General features: G+C 40.5%; 1 protein-coding gene across 11 annotated transcripts in view; it reads left to right on the forward strand.

Annotated features, from left to right (window-relative positions):
* The window catches only part of LMO3 (LIM domain only 3), a 59,229-nt gene that overhangs the window by 30,942 nt on the left and 5,491 nt on the right, over positions 1 to 22,796 (forward strand). For all 11 annotated transcript variants that reach the window (XM_075114931.1, XM_075114887.1, XM_075114859.1 and 8 more), the window contains one exon: positions 18,475 to 18,600. In XM_075114931.1, the coding sequence (XP_074971032.1) occupies positions 18,475 to 18,600 (126 nt within the window). The remainder of the gene's footprint in view (positions 1 to 18,474; positions 18,601 to 22,796) is intronic.

Below are 22,796 nucleotides of genomic sequence, written 5' to 3' on the forward strand. Positions count from 1 at the left end.
ATGATATAGCAATACAAGCTTTTTCCCTTATAAAACAGGGAGTTCTTACTGTGAATCTATTTTATATACCAAATAGTGCTTGTGTGGAGGTGATATGGCTGAGGCCGGTGTGTGTTTCCATCGGTGCTGTAATTGTGGCTCGCTGGGAAACGCTTCCACCGACTCCCACTAGTGCACAAGACCCGTGCAACACTTCTGCGTGGTCACTCCTGCTACTGCTTTATAAAAGAAAGGACTCGCAGAATGACTTGTGTTTGTTTCTTTAGTACCATAAGTGACCATTTAGAGGGATATTATCATACCTCGCTCTCTTCTGGAAGATGGCTTTCCTCCTCTTCCTAAGCCTGCCTAAAAGAATTAGCTCAGGGGTAGAGGTTGGGCACAAGGAGCCAGAATTTTGCCTAACTTTAAATGCCATACTCTCTCACTGAAACTTAATGCTGTTGCAGATGCTCTGGGGGAAAAAAAAATCACCCTAAGAGAATAAAACTGGTTTTTTTCCTACTATTCAAATCAGTGGGTTTTAGATCACTTTCTATAAAAGCAATAAGTACATGAATCATAAACTTGATCCGTGTTTCTCCCTCTTCTCTTTCTTTTTTCAGTGTTCTTTGTAAACGATGAATTTGACAGAAAACTCAGATGCATTCCAGTTTCCTATTCTATGTACAATCAGTTCATGAAATATGAGAAATCACTAGATTTTCAATTGAATTCTTTTGCCCAACATAAAACAATATTTTGTAAATATTTTTTTTCCAATCTAGATGATCTGGTAGTGACATCTATAGTTTTTCATGCATAAACTTAGTTCTTGGTAGAAAAAAATGTCATTCTAAAGGTAGTGTGCAATATTTAATTTCAACTAATGTGTGTGCCAGGAAGCATTTTAGTTCAGCTGTCTGCAAATATTCAGTGATTATAAAACAGCCATTTACACCGTTGAAAGAAATTCAGCTGCACATGTGAATTTCTGTCCTGCACTTTCTGAAGTATTCACTGATTCTTGAGTTTTAGGTCTGCTCATAGATGCCATGATTATGTAAATAAATGAAAATATTATTTGGTGTCATATGAAACCCTCCTTTGTTGGACAACCATTTGGAATCAAAATAAGCTGAAAAGAAGCATCTGTTTTGGCAACAAATAGAAAATAGGGAAGACTATGGAACTAGAGCAATGTTCTACAGGAAATATCTGTAACTGCAATATGCTGCATGTTATTACTCCAGACTATAGGGTTTTTTATTTTCTTCCTACGTTTTATAATCTGTGAATTGAGATATCTTAGATAATTAACATACCCTTTAATTATTTTTAAGAGTAGGGGAATTTAATAGGCCTGTGGGAAGACTCTAAACACAAATAAAATGCTAAGTAAAGGCTAGTTAACAAGCAGGCTTTTTCATTAGGAAAAAGCACTTCTCCCTGGTATTAGACATTCGTTACATTTTTGCATAGGTTTTTTTCTAGACAGACTCTTACAGCGTGGTAACACATGGTACGATCTAGGAAATCAATGTGGATATATTCATCCCTCTGAAGTCTGCAATCTTTTCTTCATAAAACTAAGAAATAATCAACACAATGAAAACTTGCACACTAGGAATATTGACATACAATATTGGCAAAATACTCCTAATAGGAATATACTGTATTAGTATAATAAAACAGTCTCCCATGAGCAGAAAACCCATATTTATACAAACATGGGTTGTAGAAGTACTAGCAGTATTTTTGGTCAGCTCAGTCCGAAATAGCACCTCTTAACCCTATGGGTTTGCTGGCAGATACCTGGGGTATATATTGCAGAATTTGTGGCCATTATCTGTACGAGTAATCCCTCAATAATTTCAGGTCAATTTAATACTGTAAATGAATAGTGAGAAAACCCCTTAATGGAGATTTTGGCCAGAGTAACAGAAAATGTGGTCTTTGCTTGGGTGAGGCAGCAGCTGACAAAATCCCTGCCAAGCGGTGGTTGCGTACAGACCACATCTACCTGTACTCTGCTTGTGGACTGCTGGGTCTAGCAGGGTAGACCGGGCTTGTGCATGCTATTGCCGAGGAATTCGTTTGCATGGCTTGCCGTTGGTCCTGCCGTGCAGAACTGGTCTTGGGTGTACTTCATATCTGGTGCTGTAACTGACTGTTCTGAAATGTCTCCCTGCCCTCTGATTAATACTTCTCCAGCTTCAATTAAAATGTAGCATGAAGGGCTTTGGCCTTATTATTCTCCCCTTTACGTGCATGTCTGTGAGGAGTATAATTTTCATATTTTTTTAATGAAAATCAACTCAAGTTACCCTCTCATACTGAAATGAACCACATCAAACTGAAGAGCTCGGGGCTACATTTCCAAAGAATTTGGACATGGGAAACCTCTGAGAATTTTAACTGCCTTTTCCTCAAAATCCTGAGTAATAATACCCCAAAAGTCCTAAGATCAACTTATATGAAAATTTTTTATTCAAGAGGTGAGGAATAACCAACGCTGGGCAGGGGTAAGCACTGCTGCAGCTCAGGCCTCCTCTAGTTGGTTGCGTACTGCCTGAGTCTACGTGTATACTGGGTCTGGTAGGGTAGCCAGTTACAACAGTAAATATAAACAGTAATATTCCTTGTAACCGTTCCTAGTGCATTCATGAGTAAGCTTTTGGTGAGCTCTTTTCTAAGGGGTCCTGTCCTCATCCTTCCCTTACAGACCTTGCAACCGGTAGCTGGCTATAAAGAGAGGGAAAGACTCTTCCATTGCTTCCTCTACCATTGCATCATCTTTAGCAGGGACTTTAAACTTGCCTCTTAAGCTACCAAGAAGCCTCTGTGACAGCAGCATCATTTCCTGTTGTCTTGTTGTAGGTAGCAGATGGAGGGAGTGAGCTCAGTTGTCAACTGCTGTTGCTAATGAGGGGTTGCATGTTCTTCCTGGTTAGCCCTGCCCAGAGACGTGTGTGTGACTCGCTCCGTGACGCCGTGACAATCCCGCCAGCTGTGTGGCTGTCTTGTCGAGAACATAGAGACACTTAGCCTCAACGGAGGCGCATTTACATTTGTGGGAAAACTCTTCTTATCTAACTTCACAGATGATGGGAAAGGCAGGGTAGACCATGTATCAATGGACGATGCCCTAAATTTGCTGTGGTGTCCATGCCAAATATTTCTTTGAATCCTCAGTAATGGTGGTAACTAGCTGACTGGAAGCATTGGAAACCCCTCACTACAGTTTACAAAAAATTTCATTTCTGAAATGTAACTGGAGTTAGAAGAAAAATGAACTCCAGTGGAAGATGAGACTTGAAACCTGGGTGAATGGTGAATTGGGTCAGGGTCTACACAAAAATAAAATATATCAAGTGAGAGCCAGTAAAGATATATAGCAAGGAGTGGACCTGACAGAAACGGGACAGCCTGAGGTAGTAGAGAAAGGTAACAATGAAAGAAATAGCAATAAAAATGAGGGGAAATTAATAGAATGAGGTAGAAACAGAGGAAGACAAAGGGATGAACAGTTGTAAAGAGGAAGAAACAAAAGATCTGCAATCCTGGTTAGCATTCTATCTAACGGCCTGTGTTTTGCTGGTAGAAACAAGATGGAAAAGGCTGATGTGGGCATCTCTGTTGGTTTTACTACTTATTTTTCTAGTTGTTTTATTTTGCAAGTTCTAGTTTACAGTATTGGAGCAGGGATACAGAAGACATGATCTCTCCTTAACTGTGCTTCAGTCTAGTCACCAGCAATGGCGTGAAGCAGTAGTAGCTCCTTTTTGGTTTGACAACATCTAAGATCTCTGCACCAACACAAAGGCCTCCAAAAGGTGCAGGAAAATCGAGAATACTCCCACAGTGTTGCAAAACTTCCCTTGCTTTAAGGTTATGGGTGGGTGGAAATGTGTGGGGGTGTGTCTCAGTCAAATATTTTTCAGATAACTTTTGGAGCAACAGCAGCTGGTACAGGTGCTGGGACAGATCTCACTGGGCTCTGCTGCTCCTGTGGCTGAGGATGTTTCCCCAGGGAAGGGGCGATGCACTCAGAAACTGAGGATGACCTCAGTTCTGGAGGAAGGGCATGAAAATGCCTACAGCCAAATCTGTCCTCCCAAGGGCGCCTTCTCCCACGTTGCTCACTTGCATGTTTATATTAGAGCAGCACTTCAGTTTTTAAAAATTAACCCCCCACTGCTTACATGGCAAAGCGTACTCTCTTCCAAAAACACATGAGGAGACGTATGCACTAGCCACGTATACGCAGCGCAACAGAGAGAGCAAAGGGGCTGCTGTGCTGAGCAGAGTACATGAAATACTGTGACCGATTGAGAACTGCCTCTTCCCCTTCCCTTAAACCATTGCAGTAACACACCTCCTTAACTTCATCAGCCTCTTGTTACCTTGCATCACCCCTAAAGCAAGGCAGTCCTGGAATATCACAGAAATAGTCCAGAGCTGGATAAATTTACCTGCTCCCACACCTAGGTGGAACAGGATCGCTTCATTCACACTTTTCCATGCTCTTATCACTCCCCATCGCTTAAGCTTGTCTGTGCTTGCAGCAGTGCCTGCTGTGCTGTCTGCTGCTGACCGCCGCAACAGGCGGGTAAGGGATAAGCTGTTGTATCAGCTCATCTTCAGTGGCTCAGAGTCGCAGCAGCGGTAGAAACCAAGCAAAATTCCCATTTCCCCTTCTCCAGAATGATGCCTGGGAACGCCGGGCTCACCATACTGCTTTAATCTGACATATCTGGTATCCGACAGCAGGCACAGGGGAACCAGTTTCAGAGGGAGGGTGGCAAAATAGAGTGAGCCAAATCTTGCAGAGCTGTTCAAGTTTTGCTGGGGTTAGGCATATAGCAGGTAGAGGAGGATTTTATCCTGATCTCTGCAGTTATCTGTTGTCATGCCAGAGATGTAATTTGATGACATCCACTTAAAAATATGTGATATTCAGTGTGTAATACAACATATACAGTATATGTGACCTACAGCTAGGTGCCATTTCTCGTGCAGTAATTTCTACTGATGCTTTTGAGATTTTTCTCTGCTATGTTCTCTTCATACTTTCATCAAAAAAGCCATATTAAGACGATAGATATTTTTCCTTATGTTTCAGGGGGAAAATGGGGCTTATACAAAGAAGTGTCACATGTGGGGTGTGGGGTTTGGTTGGTTTTTTTTCCTTTCCGAAAAACAAAAGCTATCTCGGGTTTTCAGGGAAATTTCGAAGTAAATGTGGAAATATTCTCTATATAATGCCTTGTAGTATCTCTCTAACGTTTTTTCCTCTAAATCATGTTATCATGTTACACCCTGACTTTGTGCAGTCCTTTTTAAGATGTCAATGAGTAGTATATGAAGAGAAATAAAGTCTGGATTTGACAGTCCTACTATAGAGCATGTTTTCCTATAATTTTGTAACAATGTATACTGTTTATGAAAAATTTACTCGAGCTTTTAAAATGTCCCTCTAAGTATTTGACTGTGACTTTCTGCACTGAATTTCAGAGGCTGACTACTCCCATCCTGCCATATTTCCTCCTCAGCTTAAATTTTACCTTGGTACAGTTCAGGAGGCCCCCTGCTCTACATAAATAACAGATAAATTGACAAGACAACCTTGACCACATTGTGGCCGCATCTCCTGACAGTATGGGAGAATAAGAACTGCCCTCTTTTAAAGTAGATGCAGGCTGAAGCCTGTGGGGCAGGAACTGTTGAGTTTTAATCCTAGATGGGATTAAATCCTGGACTCTCTCTGACATCTTGATCAAACTGCTGATGAGGGGGATTTTCAGGGGTGTAAAAGACAGTTAGGCATCCCTCTGTGATTGAAACGCTGTGGAGTTCACCATCTTACAGCCCTTTGTGCTCTGAGTTCCCCCGCCTCAGTGTCTGTCCCTCTGGGGAAGGCTCGCGCCCTCCGCATCCCGCAGGACGGCCGGCAGCACTCGGGAGTTAATAGCTGGAGGCCAAAGCACAGCTAAAGCTCTCCCTGTTAGGATGGCTTTGAACAATGGCTTGTAGCTCCCTAACATCCTCCTTTCCAGAGCAGTTTTGTGCAAGCCCATTCAGCATGGAACAGAGAATTAATTTTTCTAACTGCTCCCCTTGAACCGAGAGCGCCCATCTGATTTTTTGGAGAGGAGAGGAAGGTGGGCCACGTACCGGGAGCCGGCAACGCGTGCCTCCGACACCCGGGCACATTTGCTACTTTTAGGAGAGCTGGGGAGCAGCAATTAGCCGGCACGGGCAGCGCTCTTAAGGGGCGCAGGCTCCACTCCTGTAATACATCCCTTTCTTAATGCAACTTGATGTAGATAGAGCGGGGGCCTATCAGGTGTGAAAAGCCCTGCTGCTCCTGGCTTGGAGTGGCCTCCAGACAGCGATTTGGCGACGTCAATCTAGTCATGCTTGATTTGGACACTTAACGCGGTAAAGCAGGATCCCTCTCCCCCCGATCAACTTCTCAATTAGCAAGCTGCCTCCTGTAACGGCCTTGTTTCACAATCCCTCCGGGCCGCTTCAGGGGTCATTAGGGTGAGAAAACTCTAGCGCGAGCTCTGGCTCCAGCGAAGGCGAGGGGAGCTGAGAGATTTCCTAAATACATATAACCCTTTTTCAAGTTGTTTGCTTTCATGGGATTGATTCGTGGCACATTAAGAAGCTTAAGGCTTCGGTATCTTCTTTAAACTGCTCACCTTATCGCCTTTACAGCTGACAGTTTCCTGACAGCCGGCGTGTAAGCAGAGATAACTAGTAGGTTAGTACACACATATATATTATATACGAATATTATATACGCTGCTTGGTATTTTCTGCTTAAAAAGGGGATGGGGGAGCTTTTCGTTTGTAGTCTCTGCAGTTTTGGTTAAAGAGCAGCCACTGTGAGCAGTCACTAATTTTAACGGCAGATCTGGAGACGTATACAGGGGGTGCCGATACCCAGCTGCAGTCAGTGTAAAATAATAAATAGGCAAATTTATGTCCTCGTCTCCCAAATTTCTTTCCTTTCTTTATTAGGGAGCAAACTATTGTTACATTAAATATTCAAACTACACAAAATCTCAAGGGCTTTCCTTTCCCACAATGTGTTACCAGTATTCATGCATATGAAGAACAGTAACCCATATACAAACGGCACCTTTTTTAATGAGCAATATATGTCAACATGACACCTTCTTATGAAATGCAGCTTTTTAGGTTCTGCCTTTGTGGATGTAATAATTGAGATGTTTCTAATATATGCAGTTACATTACCTGCTCATTGTTTGCGATTTCGTTCCTCTCCTAACTTTATACTGTTTATAATGCTTCTAGCATTTGCCTCAATTCATGCTCAGTTTTATTTAATTAGAAATATAATTTTCTGCTACATTAATTATAAATTTGAGTGAGATGTTGGCACAGGATTTCCTCAAGCATTCTTTTTAGAAGAGGAACAAAAATCACAGGGAGTGGGGAAGAAACTATAAAACCAGATGCAGGTGTAAAAATACCGCTACCTTAAAACCTAAACAACTTAATAAATACATGAAAGAAAAAAAATAAAAATTTTGTAATTATTTAATTAATGTATTTTCTTATTTTAGTGCAATATTTATCAAAACAACTGGGTTATTGCCAGAAAAATGCCATGGTGATTTGTCTCAGAATCTGACATATTTTGAAAGCATACTTCTAGAACCAGCCCTAAATATGCTGAAATCTGAGTTTTGAAAACTGTATTATTTTTAAATCATCATTTTAATGCATATATTTTGCTTGAAATATTTTTTCCCAAAGCTGTAATGTTTTTGTGAACGTGTCGATGATATATAGATATCAGCAATGCATATGCATGCAGAACGCAATGTATATAGTGTACGTGCTTCTTCAAAGTACCCTGATGCTTTGATTTGTAACTGTTTAAGGTTTTACTTAAAATTCTGAACACTGCGCAGAGCATAGCCATTTCAATGGAATACTTCAAATAGTAAGTCCTAAAGGTGACACAACAAAGGAAACACGTTAGATACTGCCGCTTTTATTTATAAAGGAAATGCTCACATAGTCCAATGAAGGAAAACTTTACCTGTTTCCATTTCTATAGGAAGAGCAGTTCTATTAAACCATTGCTTTGTTGCATGAATTTGCAAATACATCGTATGATTTGTATGAGCAGAATGAAATATTTGCATGCCATCTAATGGATTGATGCACATCCTTTTTGTTAATTTCTAAGCATTTTGCTTATTGCAAACATTAAAAAAAAAAAAGTCTTACTCACCGTGCAGCACTCACCTTGCAGTGGTTTTTAGAAAGAAGAAATTCCAAACACAGGGCAAGGCATTATTGTGTTGTATCATGGGGAAACCACGACTCTTTCCCTTATTGTTCTCTCCTGCAGAACTATTTTGCTATTTTTGTTTTACACACATGCTTACACACGTGCACATGCACACACACCTAGTTAGCTCTTTTTTCCAGAAAGCGGGTGTCTGGTAGTCTGAGTACCATATATCTGAATGTCATTCTTGGGCAAATGCTTATGCCAGTGAGTAGCTGCTATAAATACATTTATAATTTTCATGGTAGCTATCATTCAGGGCTCTTAAGGGACTTCTTCACACCAAGTTTCCTGTTGTCATTTTAATGCAAAGTAAAGATGGGAAAATTGAGGTGCAAAGGGGGGGATATTTGCACAAGGCCACTTAGCAAGGTAGTGCAGGGACCAGGGATGGAGACTTCTTTTCCCTGCTCTAAACATTGACTCACGCTCCCTACTGACTTTCCTCATGAACCTCTTAATGTGAAAAAAGTGACCGTACCTTGGCGTTTCTAGTAGCCCCTTTGATAACTGCTGGGCACAGCGCACCTCTTCGGCTCGACAGAACCAGGCTGGCACGAGGGACCAGGGCTCTGCAGAGGCACAGAGATACACCTGCTCGGGAAACGTTGCCAGTTTGGGGCTCAGGTTGCAACGTAGCATCTTCTGCGTGTTACATGTATGCTCTTTTACAGCTCGCACCATGGTTCTCATTTTCTGCCAAAATCTCCAGGGTGATTCTCACGAGCTGTGAGGTGTCTGGGCTGGGGTTCGCCACCTCAGAAAAAGCAATCCTTGCAGCACATTTTTTGTGTTCCTGGATACATATCTCTCAGCAAAACAAGACGTGGAAACACGATGAGAACCTTGTGGCTGTACTTCCTACCTAAGCACGTCTTTGCCTACAGCATCATGGCATGAAAGAGCCTGCTAATGATTCTTAAATGTTCATTACTGTAGATCTTCTCCCAGAATATACTTCTCACCTTGAATGACCCATGTGTTGAATTTTAACTAAGGGAACCCATGATAGTAAGTCTGTCATGATGCAGGCTTTTTTTTCCTCTCCAACTCTTAAAAGCCTTTTATTACAGGACTGCTTAAGGCATTCTTCAATTAGCATGTGCTGTATTGTGGCTGGAACAGCTGTTTACCATTTAATAAAGCATGGCATAATTTATTTTCAGAGTCTAGCAACCGTCTTTGCTATTACACCAGGGGAGAAACACAGTAACTGCATTGTTCGCAGCGCTGATGAAAGAACTATATACTTTATTATATGACCTCATAGAACTATTAACTTACCCCCCACTTCTATTTCAATATGTATTTACCTGACAGTCTGTGCATTGATTTCTTACCCAGAGGTTCTGCATTCTCAGTCACCTCTGGGGCAAAATGAAAAATGTCTATGTTTTATGTCCCTCACATTAGGCAGCTAATTATATATTTGTACCTTAATTTCCTTCCCTTCCCCCATCTCCAGGGGCAAACTCCATATGCACCACTTAGACCTTTTCTCCTTAGTCACTGGAGAAACAATAGAGTTGTTGGGAAACGGTAGGAGCTTGGCCACTGCTCATCAGGGGGCTTTCTGATCATTTAGGTCCTTTTCTTCGTAGACCCTTCCTTCTCTGTTGGGCTTTTTGTGTGGGGGATGAATCTGAAATGCACCTTAGAAGCATCTCTGTTGAGTTCTGTTTCCTCCGCAGCAATGGGGAGCTATATGCAGTTGTAGGGCAAGTGACAGACTCCCCACATTCATGTTGCAGGTGACACTGGTTCTCTCCTAGGAGGGACTGCAGGTCATCTGCACCACCTGACATCAGTTGCATGGTGTCACCATAAGGACGGATGGCTGCTGCATGGAGCACCATCCATGTGGCAGGCGAGCATGACTCTTCCGTTGGCACTGTAGTGAAGGTCATCCCTGAGGATCCCTCACCTCCAGCCCATTCCTGGCAATCTTGTCGAGGTATCGCTGAACCGTCTTTGAGATCATTCTTTCAGGTAAGAAGGCGGCAAATGGAACTCCGAGACGCTTTTTCACATCCAAAAGGAACAGGTACAGCCTTGAGTGATATCGGTATCATGCAGTACGTGTCACAAAGCCCTAAACTAGCTTCCAGATCCGGAAACAGTGTACACGCATCTAAGTGGCAATGCAAGCGGTTAGTTAGCCAGGACGTAAACCTAATTAGCCCCAGTAGAGTGCTACACAGACATAGTCACAGCACTTAGCTGACCCTGAACTGTACCGTAATGCTGTGCCCGTTAGACCTACCCCCAAGCTGGGATTCATATATTGCATTCTTATTCTTATTTGAGTTGAGGCATTAAATTTGTTTTTAAGTTGCTCGAGTTTGACAATGAAAATATGTCAGCTGAGTATCTGCAAATTTTTAGATCCAGCCTGTGCATGTAGATGGATTTATATGCATGATTTAAAGTAAAGCATGTGTGGAAAGATGAAGTTTATATGGTTGCTTTGTAGAAATGGATGTAATATTGATGTTGACTTTACTGGTAGAAGTTTAAGGATGTCACGATGCATGAGTGGTGGTGCAAAGCAGAGCCCCGAGTACATTGGGAGGTCATTTTTAACTTGAATTTATTTCTGCAGTATCAAGCATAGATCATTGTGCACTGTGCACAATCATCCTTGCTTTTCATCTGAGTCAATGGGAGTGGTTAAAGAAAATTTAAAATGATACAAAATTGTAACTTGATTAAAAGCAGATAGTAAATTAGGCCAGAATACTCCTTAAAATTGAATTTTAGCTTTAAACTGAAAGTTTGATGATCTGACTGCATGACTGAAGGGACAGGGTAGCAGACTGTGACATAAACGATGTAGCTATATTTGCTCCTAAGATGAACAAGAGTTTTTTAAAGTTGTATGATTTAGGCTTCAGAGTTAACACTCCATTGACCAAACAACAAAATTCCCACCTCCCAGAGCTTTTTCAGACTATAGTTGGTGGTAATAAATCAATCATGTCTGGTCATGCTTCAAATTTTTCAAGCCAAAATTAAGGCTGGTAATACTTACTTGAAAAGAAAGCTTAGATTGTTTCACAGAACACAAACAACCTAATTAGGGAAGGATATAGAAGTAAATCTATATTTTGTTTTGGATGTCTGATTTTGAGGTGTTTGAAATGAAATTCATCCATGTTAACTTTACATAAAGAATTCTTTCAGGCAGTCTGCAGAGAGAAGAAGGCTGGGTGTCATGAACTTCAGCAGGCTCAGGACAGAGTTTGACAAATACTTTGTTCTACACAGACGGAACAAACTAAAGGTCTGCACTGAGGGGAACAGCTCAGCTATGTTAAATTGCAAGTCACAGTGATGAGGGCAATACATAAACCCTGGGCACAAAACTGCAAAAAAAGCCCCTGCATTCACTGTTGGACTTCAGATTACATACAATTATTTTCTCCTACGATAATTGTATACAGTGGAACAGTGTGGGAAATAGCAGCTTCACCTGAGGAGGTTTGCACACCCAGCCTTCAGCGTACGGATCATGCTGCAGATACACAAGTGCTAAATGTCACACACAGCCCAACCGAAGTCAGATGGGATTACTCACACACCCAGGTTAGCTAAACATGAAAGCAAAACACACTCAGACAAGTAGCATGTCGCTGTGCTGCGAGGCTACAGCTATGCTTTACCATTGCATACCCATCTGCCTGCAGCCCAGCTACCAACTTAAATTATTAGTAGCAAAGGCCCTAGAGATGTACCACAGCTCACCCTCAGCAAAGGGGATCTGCATTTTCAGGTGGCACATGCTGGTTATCCTTACAAACAGTGTTATGAATATCAGCAAACTTCCAAAATCAAGTTAAATCTTCAGTGTCTGAGTTTGCTTTTAAAATAAAATGAAAGGTACTGAGGTGAAAAGGTTTCTCTGCTTTAGTCTGGCAAAACTAACCCTCTTTTTACCGCATTACCAAAGAAGGCAAACACTGAATCAGCCTTTGATTTTAGTAGACATTTAAGTACGCTTCAGCAATTGTGTGTGAATGCCTTCCTTAACATGCTTAAACTGACTGGACTGTTTTGTTTGTCTTCTCTTTTTCTTCATCTTTTTTGCACAATCTAGAACTGGGGACAAGGTTTTAAGCTAATTTGGATAGGCGTCTAAACCATGTTCTCTAACTGCTCCCATGTTATGACACTTGCGTTTCTACATTTTCAAAAATAATTCAGCAGCCAGAGAGCTGAGCTCTCGTGGAAATCTGGCTGCCTCACCTGCAGCGGGGGAGTGTTGAAGGTTCAGTGCTTAGATCTGTTGAGCATCCTGATTCACAACTTCATTGCATTTCCTCTTTTGACACCCTGTTTTTGTCAATAAAAGACTTGGAAAGAGAGTGACTCAGAGAAGGCCATATAAGCAGCAACAGGAGACAATCCAGAACCATTTCAGAAGTGGCCATTTTCTCTTGCATTCAGTTTGCTCCCCACCTTTTTCCTTTCTTTCTAAGGAGACTCCATTTTACTGGTCCCTGCTGATTACTAGACCAGTTAATTCAAGCAGAGTCACCAGGAGTCTTTTACTGGATATCGGTGAGTTCAGTCAGGAGGTCTGGGGATGAGCAGGGCGAATGGGTACTCTTTGCTCTCGTTTCTCCTGCACTTGCGTGGTATTAACTTTGGTAGGCAAAGTGGGGCAGCTTCTTCTTTCCCCTTGTCTGGAAGCATGTTTCATTTTCAATGAGCATTTAGAAAGACGTTCCAGGGAATGGAGGATGGGTGGGAGTGAAATAAGTTTTCCAGGCATTCATAAAAATGCACGTGGGACAAATTTACTGGCTTCCTTTTCTCTATGATTTGACAGGGAGGATTTTCAAAAATATCTTGTGGGAAGTAAGAGAATACAGACTATTTAAAGCCAGTAGTACTTGTGTCCCTAAGTCACTTAGAAACATCTAAGAAATCTCCACCTAATAATCTAAATAATACTCAGCATGTAAAAACCACATATTCTCTAAAACTGTGCTTTTCAACGTGCTTTGTAATCTATATCCTTAGATAATTTTTTCTCTCTCTCTCATTAACTTTTAGATTCTTTTATGTGGTTTTATGCTTCTCCAAATAGCATCTTATGCTGTCTGAAATATTTGCTAAGGGCCAAATTCTGCCTTTCAATGCATACAGCTTGAATAGAAATCCTGAATAATACACAAAACTACTAGGAAAAAAAAGGTGATTGTCTATTTCAGTAAATGTCTGATTACATTTAAAACAGTGTGTGTGTATTATTTTGATCCCTCATGCACTGTGAAAATGGAGGTTTGAAAGTAGCTTTTCAATTTTTTATAGCAACAGTGTCTAGCAGTGATTTTACAATGTGAAGATTAGGTCTCACCTCCTTGTAACGAATAAATTGAGACCAAAATTAAGTGAGTTGCCAGGGTCACCCATTCAGTTAGTGGTGAAGGCAGGTTTAGAACTTGGCTTCCATATCTATTTTTTCCCTAATGAACCTAGTTAACCCAGTAGTGAGAATGAGGGGAAAAAATAATTTGAAACCATGTGAAACTATCCATAATTATTGCACCACAGGAGAAATTCCATTTAATGTCTGCTTTGTCATTCCTGAATCTCAAGATATTTTTTCTCCTTTGTTTTCCATTGTGCAAACAGACATTTTGTACTCCTACTGGAAACCCAGACATCTTATCCAAATCATGCAACATTTTAATATAAAATTAAAGTAGACAAAAGAGCGCTGTCGGTAGCAAACCAATGGATCTTACAGAGGACAGTTGTCAAACAAGAACAGCAAAAAGAAGGAAGCTTGTGGGAGCAGCTGTAACCAACAACATTAAATCCTAAATCTTGTGAAAGTCCCGTGTCATTTGACAGGGAATTATGGCCCAAATCAGTTTCATCTTAGCGCGTATGTAGTTCTGCCTAATGGTGCAGTTGTGTGATGGGGCATTTCTAAGCTAATGATGAGAACCAGCTGCCCCCCTCCTTACTCAGGGCCTCACCCAAATTCTGTAGGAGTGGATGGAAATTGGTGTTAATGTGGTTACACTGGGTGCCTCTAGAAAGCACATGCCTCATAAGTATAGTGTAGTTTAGTCAATATCTCGGCACTTTTGTATATCTATCCATTCTTCCCTTCCTCTCTTTTTCTTGTCTTTCCCCTCCCAACTTTTTCCCTTTTCTCATCTCCCAGTACTTAGCCTTCACATTTCTGTTTAGTAAACCTACCAAAGTAGAATCAATAGCCTGGTGCTTAATCATACTTTTTGCTGCTCAAAATGTCAGGTTTGGGTTTGTTTGTAGAAGGGCTCCTGCATGTCTTTCATTTTTTAGCTCTGTGCAGGATGTTCTGTACCGGTCAAATCCATTAAGAATGAAAGCTTTTGCTGTGGCTGATTGGTCTAATCTCTGTTGTTGTAGATATGGTATAAATATAAAATTTCAGATGTTGGTTCAGAATATCAAGAGAAGAGATCCATCCTGGCGCTTCTAAATTTTCTCATCCTTTCTTCCTACATGAAAGGAAAGTAAGGACGAATTTTCTAATTTGCTGAGCTAGGGCATAGTCTAACTACCTGTAGGTAGACGTGAAAGGGTGAGTTTAAGCATTCTCTTACCACACAGAAAATGGTAAATAGAGCAGAGAGTGGTACCAGGCCATCGTGAGTAACTATGTGGAAATGAAAACCTTGCTGCTTTTTTTGTAAAACACACAAAGCAAGACACCATAGGTCAGTGCACCAGCTCCAGCTAAGACCCTGCCAGAAAACTGTTTCTTCTCTCCAGTAGTAAAATTCATACTCTTTAGAAACTTTGTTTGTGTAACAGGTTTGAAGAGGGAAGGACAACAAAATGGCATATGGAGAGTTGAGTGCACATACTCCTGTGCAAAGGAGTATATGAAGGTAGCTCCTGCCTGATCTCTTGATCCTTGGACAAAACTGAGGAGAAAGTCTAACAAATGCATCGTTTTGCAGTAAATTAGATCAGATTTCCACATCTCCGCGCTCAGTCTGTGAGCTGACAGTTCAGTAAAATGTTCCCTTGTAAGGTTCGCCCTCTTAGGAAAAGGGGCAATAATTCATCATTAGAATTTCAGAGTCCAGGTGTAGATGAAAACTGATGGAGCCTCCAGCGAGGCAGGGAAAGTGCACAGAAGAAGAAAATTTTATCTGAAGCCTAATTCCCTGGTTACAGCAGAGAATAATTAAGATAATATTGCTTCAAGAGTTCTTTAATGATTAAAAATCACATATGCAGAATCCATAAATTGGAGGGCAACAAATTGGAAGGATACAGCGTCAGAGATCTGTTCTGTGCACGTTGTAGCGGGAAGCACACCGGTGGCACAACAGCAGCCCGGGCAGCCACGGGAGACCAGGCCCATTCCAAGGACTTTGTTTAGATGCAACAAATCATTTGTCTGTTATTAACCCAGAGCTTGTAATTATGCAGATTGCCATAGATTTTCCTGGGCATGGAAGTGAGATTGAGGGTTGTTCACACTATAGCAGGCAGCTCAGGGCTGGCCATGCATTACTGAACTTGCCACATTTATCATGTTGACTGATGGCAGCAGAAGCAGGTCTCAGGTCCCAGTGGTTAATGTAGTGGGTAATTAACTGTCATTTGCCTAGTAATAGGCTGATGATCAATGGTTTGTGTGGAAACAAATTCTAATCAGGTAGCTGATAAATGCTCAGGGAGCGAGAGCAATTGAAATTGGGGGAAACTATGTCCAGAATTTCAAAATGGCATTGTGGGGTTTTTATTATTATTATTAATGGGAGAAAACTATGTTCTTCATATAAACAGCTTTATCCAAAATTAAAAATAGCTAATATAAATCTCACACGTTTGTTTTGTATGTGGTGGGGAAGAGCTAACAGCGAGGAGGGCCTCCTTCCCTTTACGTAATTGAAAAATTTTAATATAGCTGGTGCTTAGCTGAAGCAGCTTCTGTGGGGGTCTCTTATTTCAGGACTGCAGAAATCTGCACATAGTAGACTCTGGTGCAGTAAATCTCCATCCTTTGCCGTGCTGAATGACAATCCCAAATTGTTCCACTGCCCTGCAACATGCAAACTGCGATTCTAGCTGTAACGGATTGCCACCTCCTCACGCACACAGACACACCCCTGCAAAGAGGATGATGCGGCTGAGGAAGGTGACACAGCCCGCTGCCCTAGCACCCTCTTCAGCAAGGGGCCTGAGCCGCCTCTCAAGTGCTCAGCTGCTGCGCCTAAACTACCTAAGCATTGAGGTGCTGTCTGATCCCTCCACACTGAGCTTGGAGGAGGTGGGACCATTCTCATGTTTGTGGTCAAAAGTTGCTGTTGTAGAGCCTTAAAGTCTGACTTTCCGTTTACTGTAACCGTATAGAATAACAGTACTATGTAGCTACCGTCCTTACTCAGTACCATTCGCAGCCTGATCTGCTTTCCTCCTACAACTAAACTGCCGTCATCTTCTCCATAGATGTGAGGGAAAACAGAGCTGGGCCTTTGGTCAGCGGATTTATTTCCTAAGCCAGCCAACAACTGTGGAAGGTAACTAAGTCTTGTGTCCTTAGAGATGAGGAATGAAAGTCTGGGTGAGATTTAGATAACCTCAGTGAAACCCATGCATGATGGAGATAGACCTGGAACAGAATGTTTTACAAAGGGAATATTTATAATTTGTTAAAATAATCTGTAATTTTAGTAATCAGACTTAACAGAACTGGAGGTTGACTTGAGTCATTCTGACAAGAGCTGATGAGTGTGGCCTTGTCCCAGCACTTCTCCCAGTGATCACGGTAACCAGCATCTCAGACAGGAGAAAAAGGGTCACAACTTTAAAAAAAAACAGGCAGGCAGCACACCTTAAGTAGAAGCAGAACGCAAAAGGATTTGGAATTAAGTAGGCATGTTGGTAACCCATGAAATTCAGTAAAATGGAGGGATGTGATTAAAAAACTGCGTTCATTTTTATGTTACCAAACTGAATTTTCTACAGAGCACCTTTGAATTCATTAGTTTAGAACTGCTTTTAATTTGGTGTTTCCCTTGAGAGCCATTATATTTTTCTGCTGTCAGCCTGATGTTGAGGAAAAAAAGAAAACTGGCAGATGTGGCGTTTTCATCTAGTGTGCTTCATAGTTAAAAACAGCATTAACTGCTACGCACAAGCAGAACATTACTTTTAATAATCCATCACAACTATTAAGTAGTTTAAATAAACTTAGTTTCAAAGATTTCTGCCATGTAGAGCTAACGTATTTTCCCTTGTTCATTATAATCCTTCTATGTTACAAAAGGGTGCATATGTGTGATTTTTTCTTTTTTTTTTTTTTTTGTAGTACACCCACTTGAAAAGTATTGAAAAATCTTTAACAAAGAAAATTTTTAAAAAATGTTTATAGATGTCTGGCAAAAACAGCATTTCATATAGTTCTTACAGTATTTTATACTTCTACTCCTGATGTGACTATATATAGTTTACAGCCTCATTTACTTTAATGTGCTACCTGAATAACATAATCATAGCAATAACTATGGTATAGGGTTGTAAGGTGCATGAACCGCTAATGCTTTCTGACGATTTAAATGACTTGTTCATAAAATGTTCTTTTAATAATAGTGGTAAAGCTTTTAGCACTAGATGTCAAAAATGCGAAGAATATTGGCTTTTTCAAGTGTTATTTCTTTTCTAGCTAAAGTGTGTTTTAATAATAAATAGCACCAAAAGCCAAGGTTATGTGGCTCTCGTCTGTACGGCAGGATCCAAGCAGAAGACTCTTCCCGCGTATGCAAACAGCTTGACCTCTGTCTGCGCAGTTATGTAACATCCCTAATGTGTTTACTATTTCTTTGTTTAGTTTAACAAGATGTTTCTTTTATCAAGAAAGGTCAGTATAACCTGCAGAAAAAAATAACATCACAATAGGTGCAATATTAGTCTGTCACTGCTTCATAAAGCTCTCTCCGGCAAAAAGGACTATGCCTTTGTATTGTAAATTGGGCAGGCTTGTACCACCAAAGACCAGCCTTTCCAAAAGGAGGTGTGCTGGGAAGTCAATCAAAGGCCAGGCAACTGTTGGGGGGGTGGGGGGGGAGATAAAAAAAAGGAAGTGTGGTTTTCTTTTCAGTTAAGCATCTTCAGGAATATATTTCTTTCTGTATCTCCAGGTTATTCGGCGTTACAGGAAACTGTGCTGCCTGCAGTAAGCTCATACCTGCTTTTGAGATGGTGATGAGGGCAAAGGACAATGTTTATCACCTGGACTGTTTTGCATGTCAACTTTGTAATCAGAGGTAAGAGAATTTCTTGGGTCTGTTCCATAAGCTAAGTGCTAATTCGGCACCGGTGCGGGCATACATTCAAGTGAAGAGGAAACATCTACCAGTAGTGGAAACTCAAGGCTGGGCATGAGACCTGGATACTTTTCCTGGGATTGATACAGAACATCTTTCATGACCTTGGCCAGAAAACTTTTTGCGCTTCAAATCCTGCATCAATAAACAAGAATAATGTTACTTCCTCTCCTTCAAAAGGCTGTCCGTCAAGTTTAATTAATTAATATTTATAAAGAACTTTGAGATCCTTTTCTGCAGAATAGCATAGCTGTACCATTTGTCATTATTACATTAATTTCATTTTCATTCTTCTTTTCCATCATACATATTTCTTTTAAAGTACATGTTGTTTCTTCTTGTTGCCAGAACTGTAATCATTTAAATTTAAAAGATGTTGTTCCCACCATTTTCTCTGTAGCAGCATTGGACTTCTTACACCATATTTTTATTTCCATATCCTAACTGTAGGTTGTAAAAATCCCAAGGATCGAAACCTGACACTCTGTTCTGAAGCATCACACATATGGTACAGTTACAGAACGAAAGTCAAAAGTGGTAAAATTGTAACAACTGAATTTTTCAGAGGTGAATACAGCTGAACATATAGCAACTACATTCAGAGTGGTGGCCAAATCCTGTCAGAGATTTCACTAAGAGCTCTATTTCTGACTCCATGAGAGCTGCTAGCAGCTTTGCCAGTGACTTCTATGAGGTCTAGGAAATGAGAGAACCAATTATGTCCGCTCTGTAATGTACCTACTATGGTTTTTTTCAGTTATTACATGATCTTATTTAGAGTTTTATAGCATTCATATTTTTTTACCTTTTCAGGTGGGAAGAAACGTGAGATGTACATTTCTAGGGAAGTCACCAAAAATTAGGAAGACAGTAGTCTTAACACTCCAAAGTTAGATAGAGCTCTAAATAAGCTTTGCTAACTCACCTTGTCCTACAGTGTATTATTTTGTAACACTGTAGTCATTTAAAAATCAAACCTCCCTAAAGAACTATAAAATGTACAGCTGCTAATAAGTGTAGCACACTACAATTATGCTCTTTAAAAAAAGCCAAATTGACCTTTTTCATCATGTTGCATGGGAAATTAAAATACCAGGCAAGTAATAACCACTGCTTAAACTATATAATAATGCAAGGTAATTATAGGTTCTAATGCTATTTAAAGTCCTATATCAATTTTGTCTTGCCACAGAACTAAGAGGCTGTCTTCTGAGTAAGGCAGGCAGAGCCTCTGGTAGTACCCGCTTAAGACAGACGCACACACGCTCCTAGGTTTCGTTTCTTAAACCCTTCACATCCTTGTTTTTTTCAAACCACAATTCTAGTATCATTATTAAAGTGCCTAATATATTTCTGTTGTTCGCTTCATTTATTACATGCCATAATGGGGCTGCATATCTTTAGTGTTGGTTATGCACAATTAGCACTTAGTTATTGTCTTGTCACTTCAGCCCATACAAGACAAACTTCTTTAATGTAAGAAGTCAGCTAATCTTCATCAGTCAAGCAAAGCAGACAATGTTTGTTACTCTGAGTGTAAAAGATTTTCATCATAGTTAGCACTCTTGGATCCGAGGAAGTGAACTTCCTTCTTCTTCCCCCCTAAAAGCAAAGCTGTTTTGATTATTTTTAATATTCCTCTTTTACCACCACAAGCATGAACTAATGTACAATTTTATTTTGCAGCTAACATACCTCATACTGTGCCCTAGGGCCTCTGATCCCCCTGGAAAAGTGCTGTTAGGTGCTTCTGAAGCAGCGCTTTCCTGGGATATTTAATAATTCTTAACCTTGCCATTCCTGAGTCTTCAAGTCTCTTGTTTGATTTTTACTTTGCATGTAGTTTGGGCAAAGGGTTGCCAAAATAGTCTTACAGGAGTCTTAGGCTGGGAACAAAAGAATTTATTTACCTGAAATGCAGTCTAGTTCATCTAGTCAAAACAGGGAGCAGTTGCAGAAGTTTCAGAGAATTTCAGAAATTCTCAAAAGTGGCCGTAATCCCGATTACATTGCAATAGCTCTCATGTTGCCTAATAAAACAGACTTGCCTGTAGGGTACCTTTCTTCCACACAATTTGAGGCTAGTAGCACTCTGAAGAATTAATTTTGTCATTTTTTTGTAATAAATCCTATTTCATGGATGCTCCAACTTAGCTTTTCTGTCGTTCCTATGGCAAAGCATCCCACTGACTATATTCTCTCATTAATAAATAGCTTTAAATCTTTTGTTTTTCATTACTTGTATAACAATAAAAGATAGAAATACTAGACACCTGGCCATCACCAGATTTGGAGGTTTTTTATATCAGCTATGAAACCTCTTTTTCTTTTCTTTTAAACGGAATAATCCTGTCAGACACCATGCCATTAATAATTTCTGTTGCCCTTCTCAGGATCCTTTTTTGTGCCTCTACTTAAGCTAATCAAAACCAAACAGCAGAATCTGAGTAAGGATGAGTTTATAAGATAGCAGTTTAATTTTCTTTCTTTATTCCATGCTGCCCCTTTGTATGGAAAATGAGGTTCATGAGTTTTTTAGATCTGCTCTTCCCTTTTATTCCAGCCACTATCCCTAATGTGGTATTTATTTATTGAAGAGAATATTTTATTTACAAACGCATCAGAGATATCCAAAAATCACCAACAGAGGTAGCAAGGCTCAACAGCTATTGCAAGACATGTATGGTTGACCTTATTCCCCACCTTCACATCCTCTTCCCCCATTAAATTTTAAATCCTTTTGGTCATTCTTCATACTGATACAAGTACAACATAGCTGGAGTACTACCAGAAAGTATATAATATTCTCTGTTCGGTTCCATGTTTCAGACTTTCAGTTATCGTCTACCACTTAGGCTTTTTCCTAACAGAATATATGCAACATTCATGAGTAGACTAAAACGTTTCTTCGGTTTGCATTACTTTGTCTTTGCAAACACTGAATTTCTTCCGATGTTTTGTGCCTGGTTGCACCTTCCACTGCCTTCTGCCTTTCAAGCTAGCTAATAATTACATTAACTTGCATCACATCGATCCTTGGGATAGCCCATTCTTCGGGCTTGCTATTGCATGGCCCTCATATTCCTGCCCTTTAAATAGTTGATCCTGGTCCAGGTGAGAGGGGCCTGCCCATTTTTGCCTAGTGCTTTTTGTGAATGATCCAGTGATTTTTCTGCTTTTATGTACAACTGCACTGTTTGCTCTATTATTTTTGAGTGTCTATAACTCACCATCCAGGTGAAGTCTCAGTGTGGATGGTAGTTAGACCCCCTTGATTTCAGGGGACTTTTGTCCAGGCCATAAACTGCATCTCTGAACTAACTCATAATGTGCCCGTCCCCTTTTATTGGCCTCCTGAAACCTAGATTTTCAGACTCAGAAGAAAAAACACATTGTCTCACATACTGTATTCTAGGAAGACAGACTGTAGACAAGACTGAAAGAGATCTCCTGAGCCACTGAGCCTAGTCTCCTGGTGTCAAATACGCACTGTCTCATATTTTCCCTTTCATAAAGTCATTCAGTTCTAGGATCTAATTGCTCCATCCAGCCAGTTTTTGACATATTTTTCCCATTTTTTCTTGATACTGATGTTTAAAGCTGTAAGGATTTTGTGAATATTAAGCTCTGCTCCTAGCCTAAAGGTTATAGCATCCCTTTATCTTTCATGTTTCTGTCCAGCTTACTCCTAATTTGAAGTTTTTCCATCTCCTAAATACCTGCAGAGCTTAGTGACAGTCGTCTTAATGGTGTGAGTGCTCCCTTTTCTTCTCTGTAATTATATCAAACTTCTCCCCAGAAGCACTTCACCTCACATTGGCAGTAGCCCCAATATAGTTGATTTCTGCAGAAAATTTAAGGGGAAAAAAATGGAAACCACTGGAAAAACAAACTTGTAAACAGACACTGCCTTTCACACCTTGTCAGGTTGCATGTGTGTGACTAGCAAAATGGAGTGAAAAATCTTGCGAGTGGGGTCAGCTGTATCTTTGCTTGACACTTTTGACTATAGCGATGATCTCAGCCTGCCTTCGGCTTTCCCACTTTCCTGAGATTCAGTGTCCTTCCTTTCAATATCTGTTGGCTGCTTTAGCAGCTTGTTCCATACTCCTGCAGTATTTTCTCCCTGCCGTCTG

This window comes from Phalacrocorax aristotelis, chromosome 1 (genome assembly GCF_949628215.1).
Source record: "Phalacrocorax aristotelis chromosome 1, bGulAri2.1, whole genome shotgun sequence".
NCBI classification, from domain to species: Eukaryota; Metazoa; Chordata; class Aves; order Suliformes; family Phalacrocoracidae; genus Phalacrocorax; species Phalacrocorax aristotelis.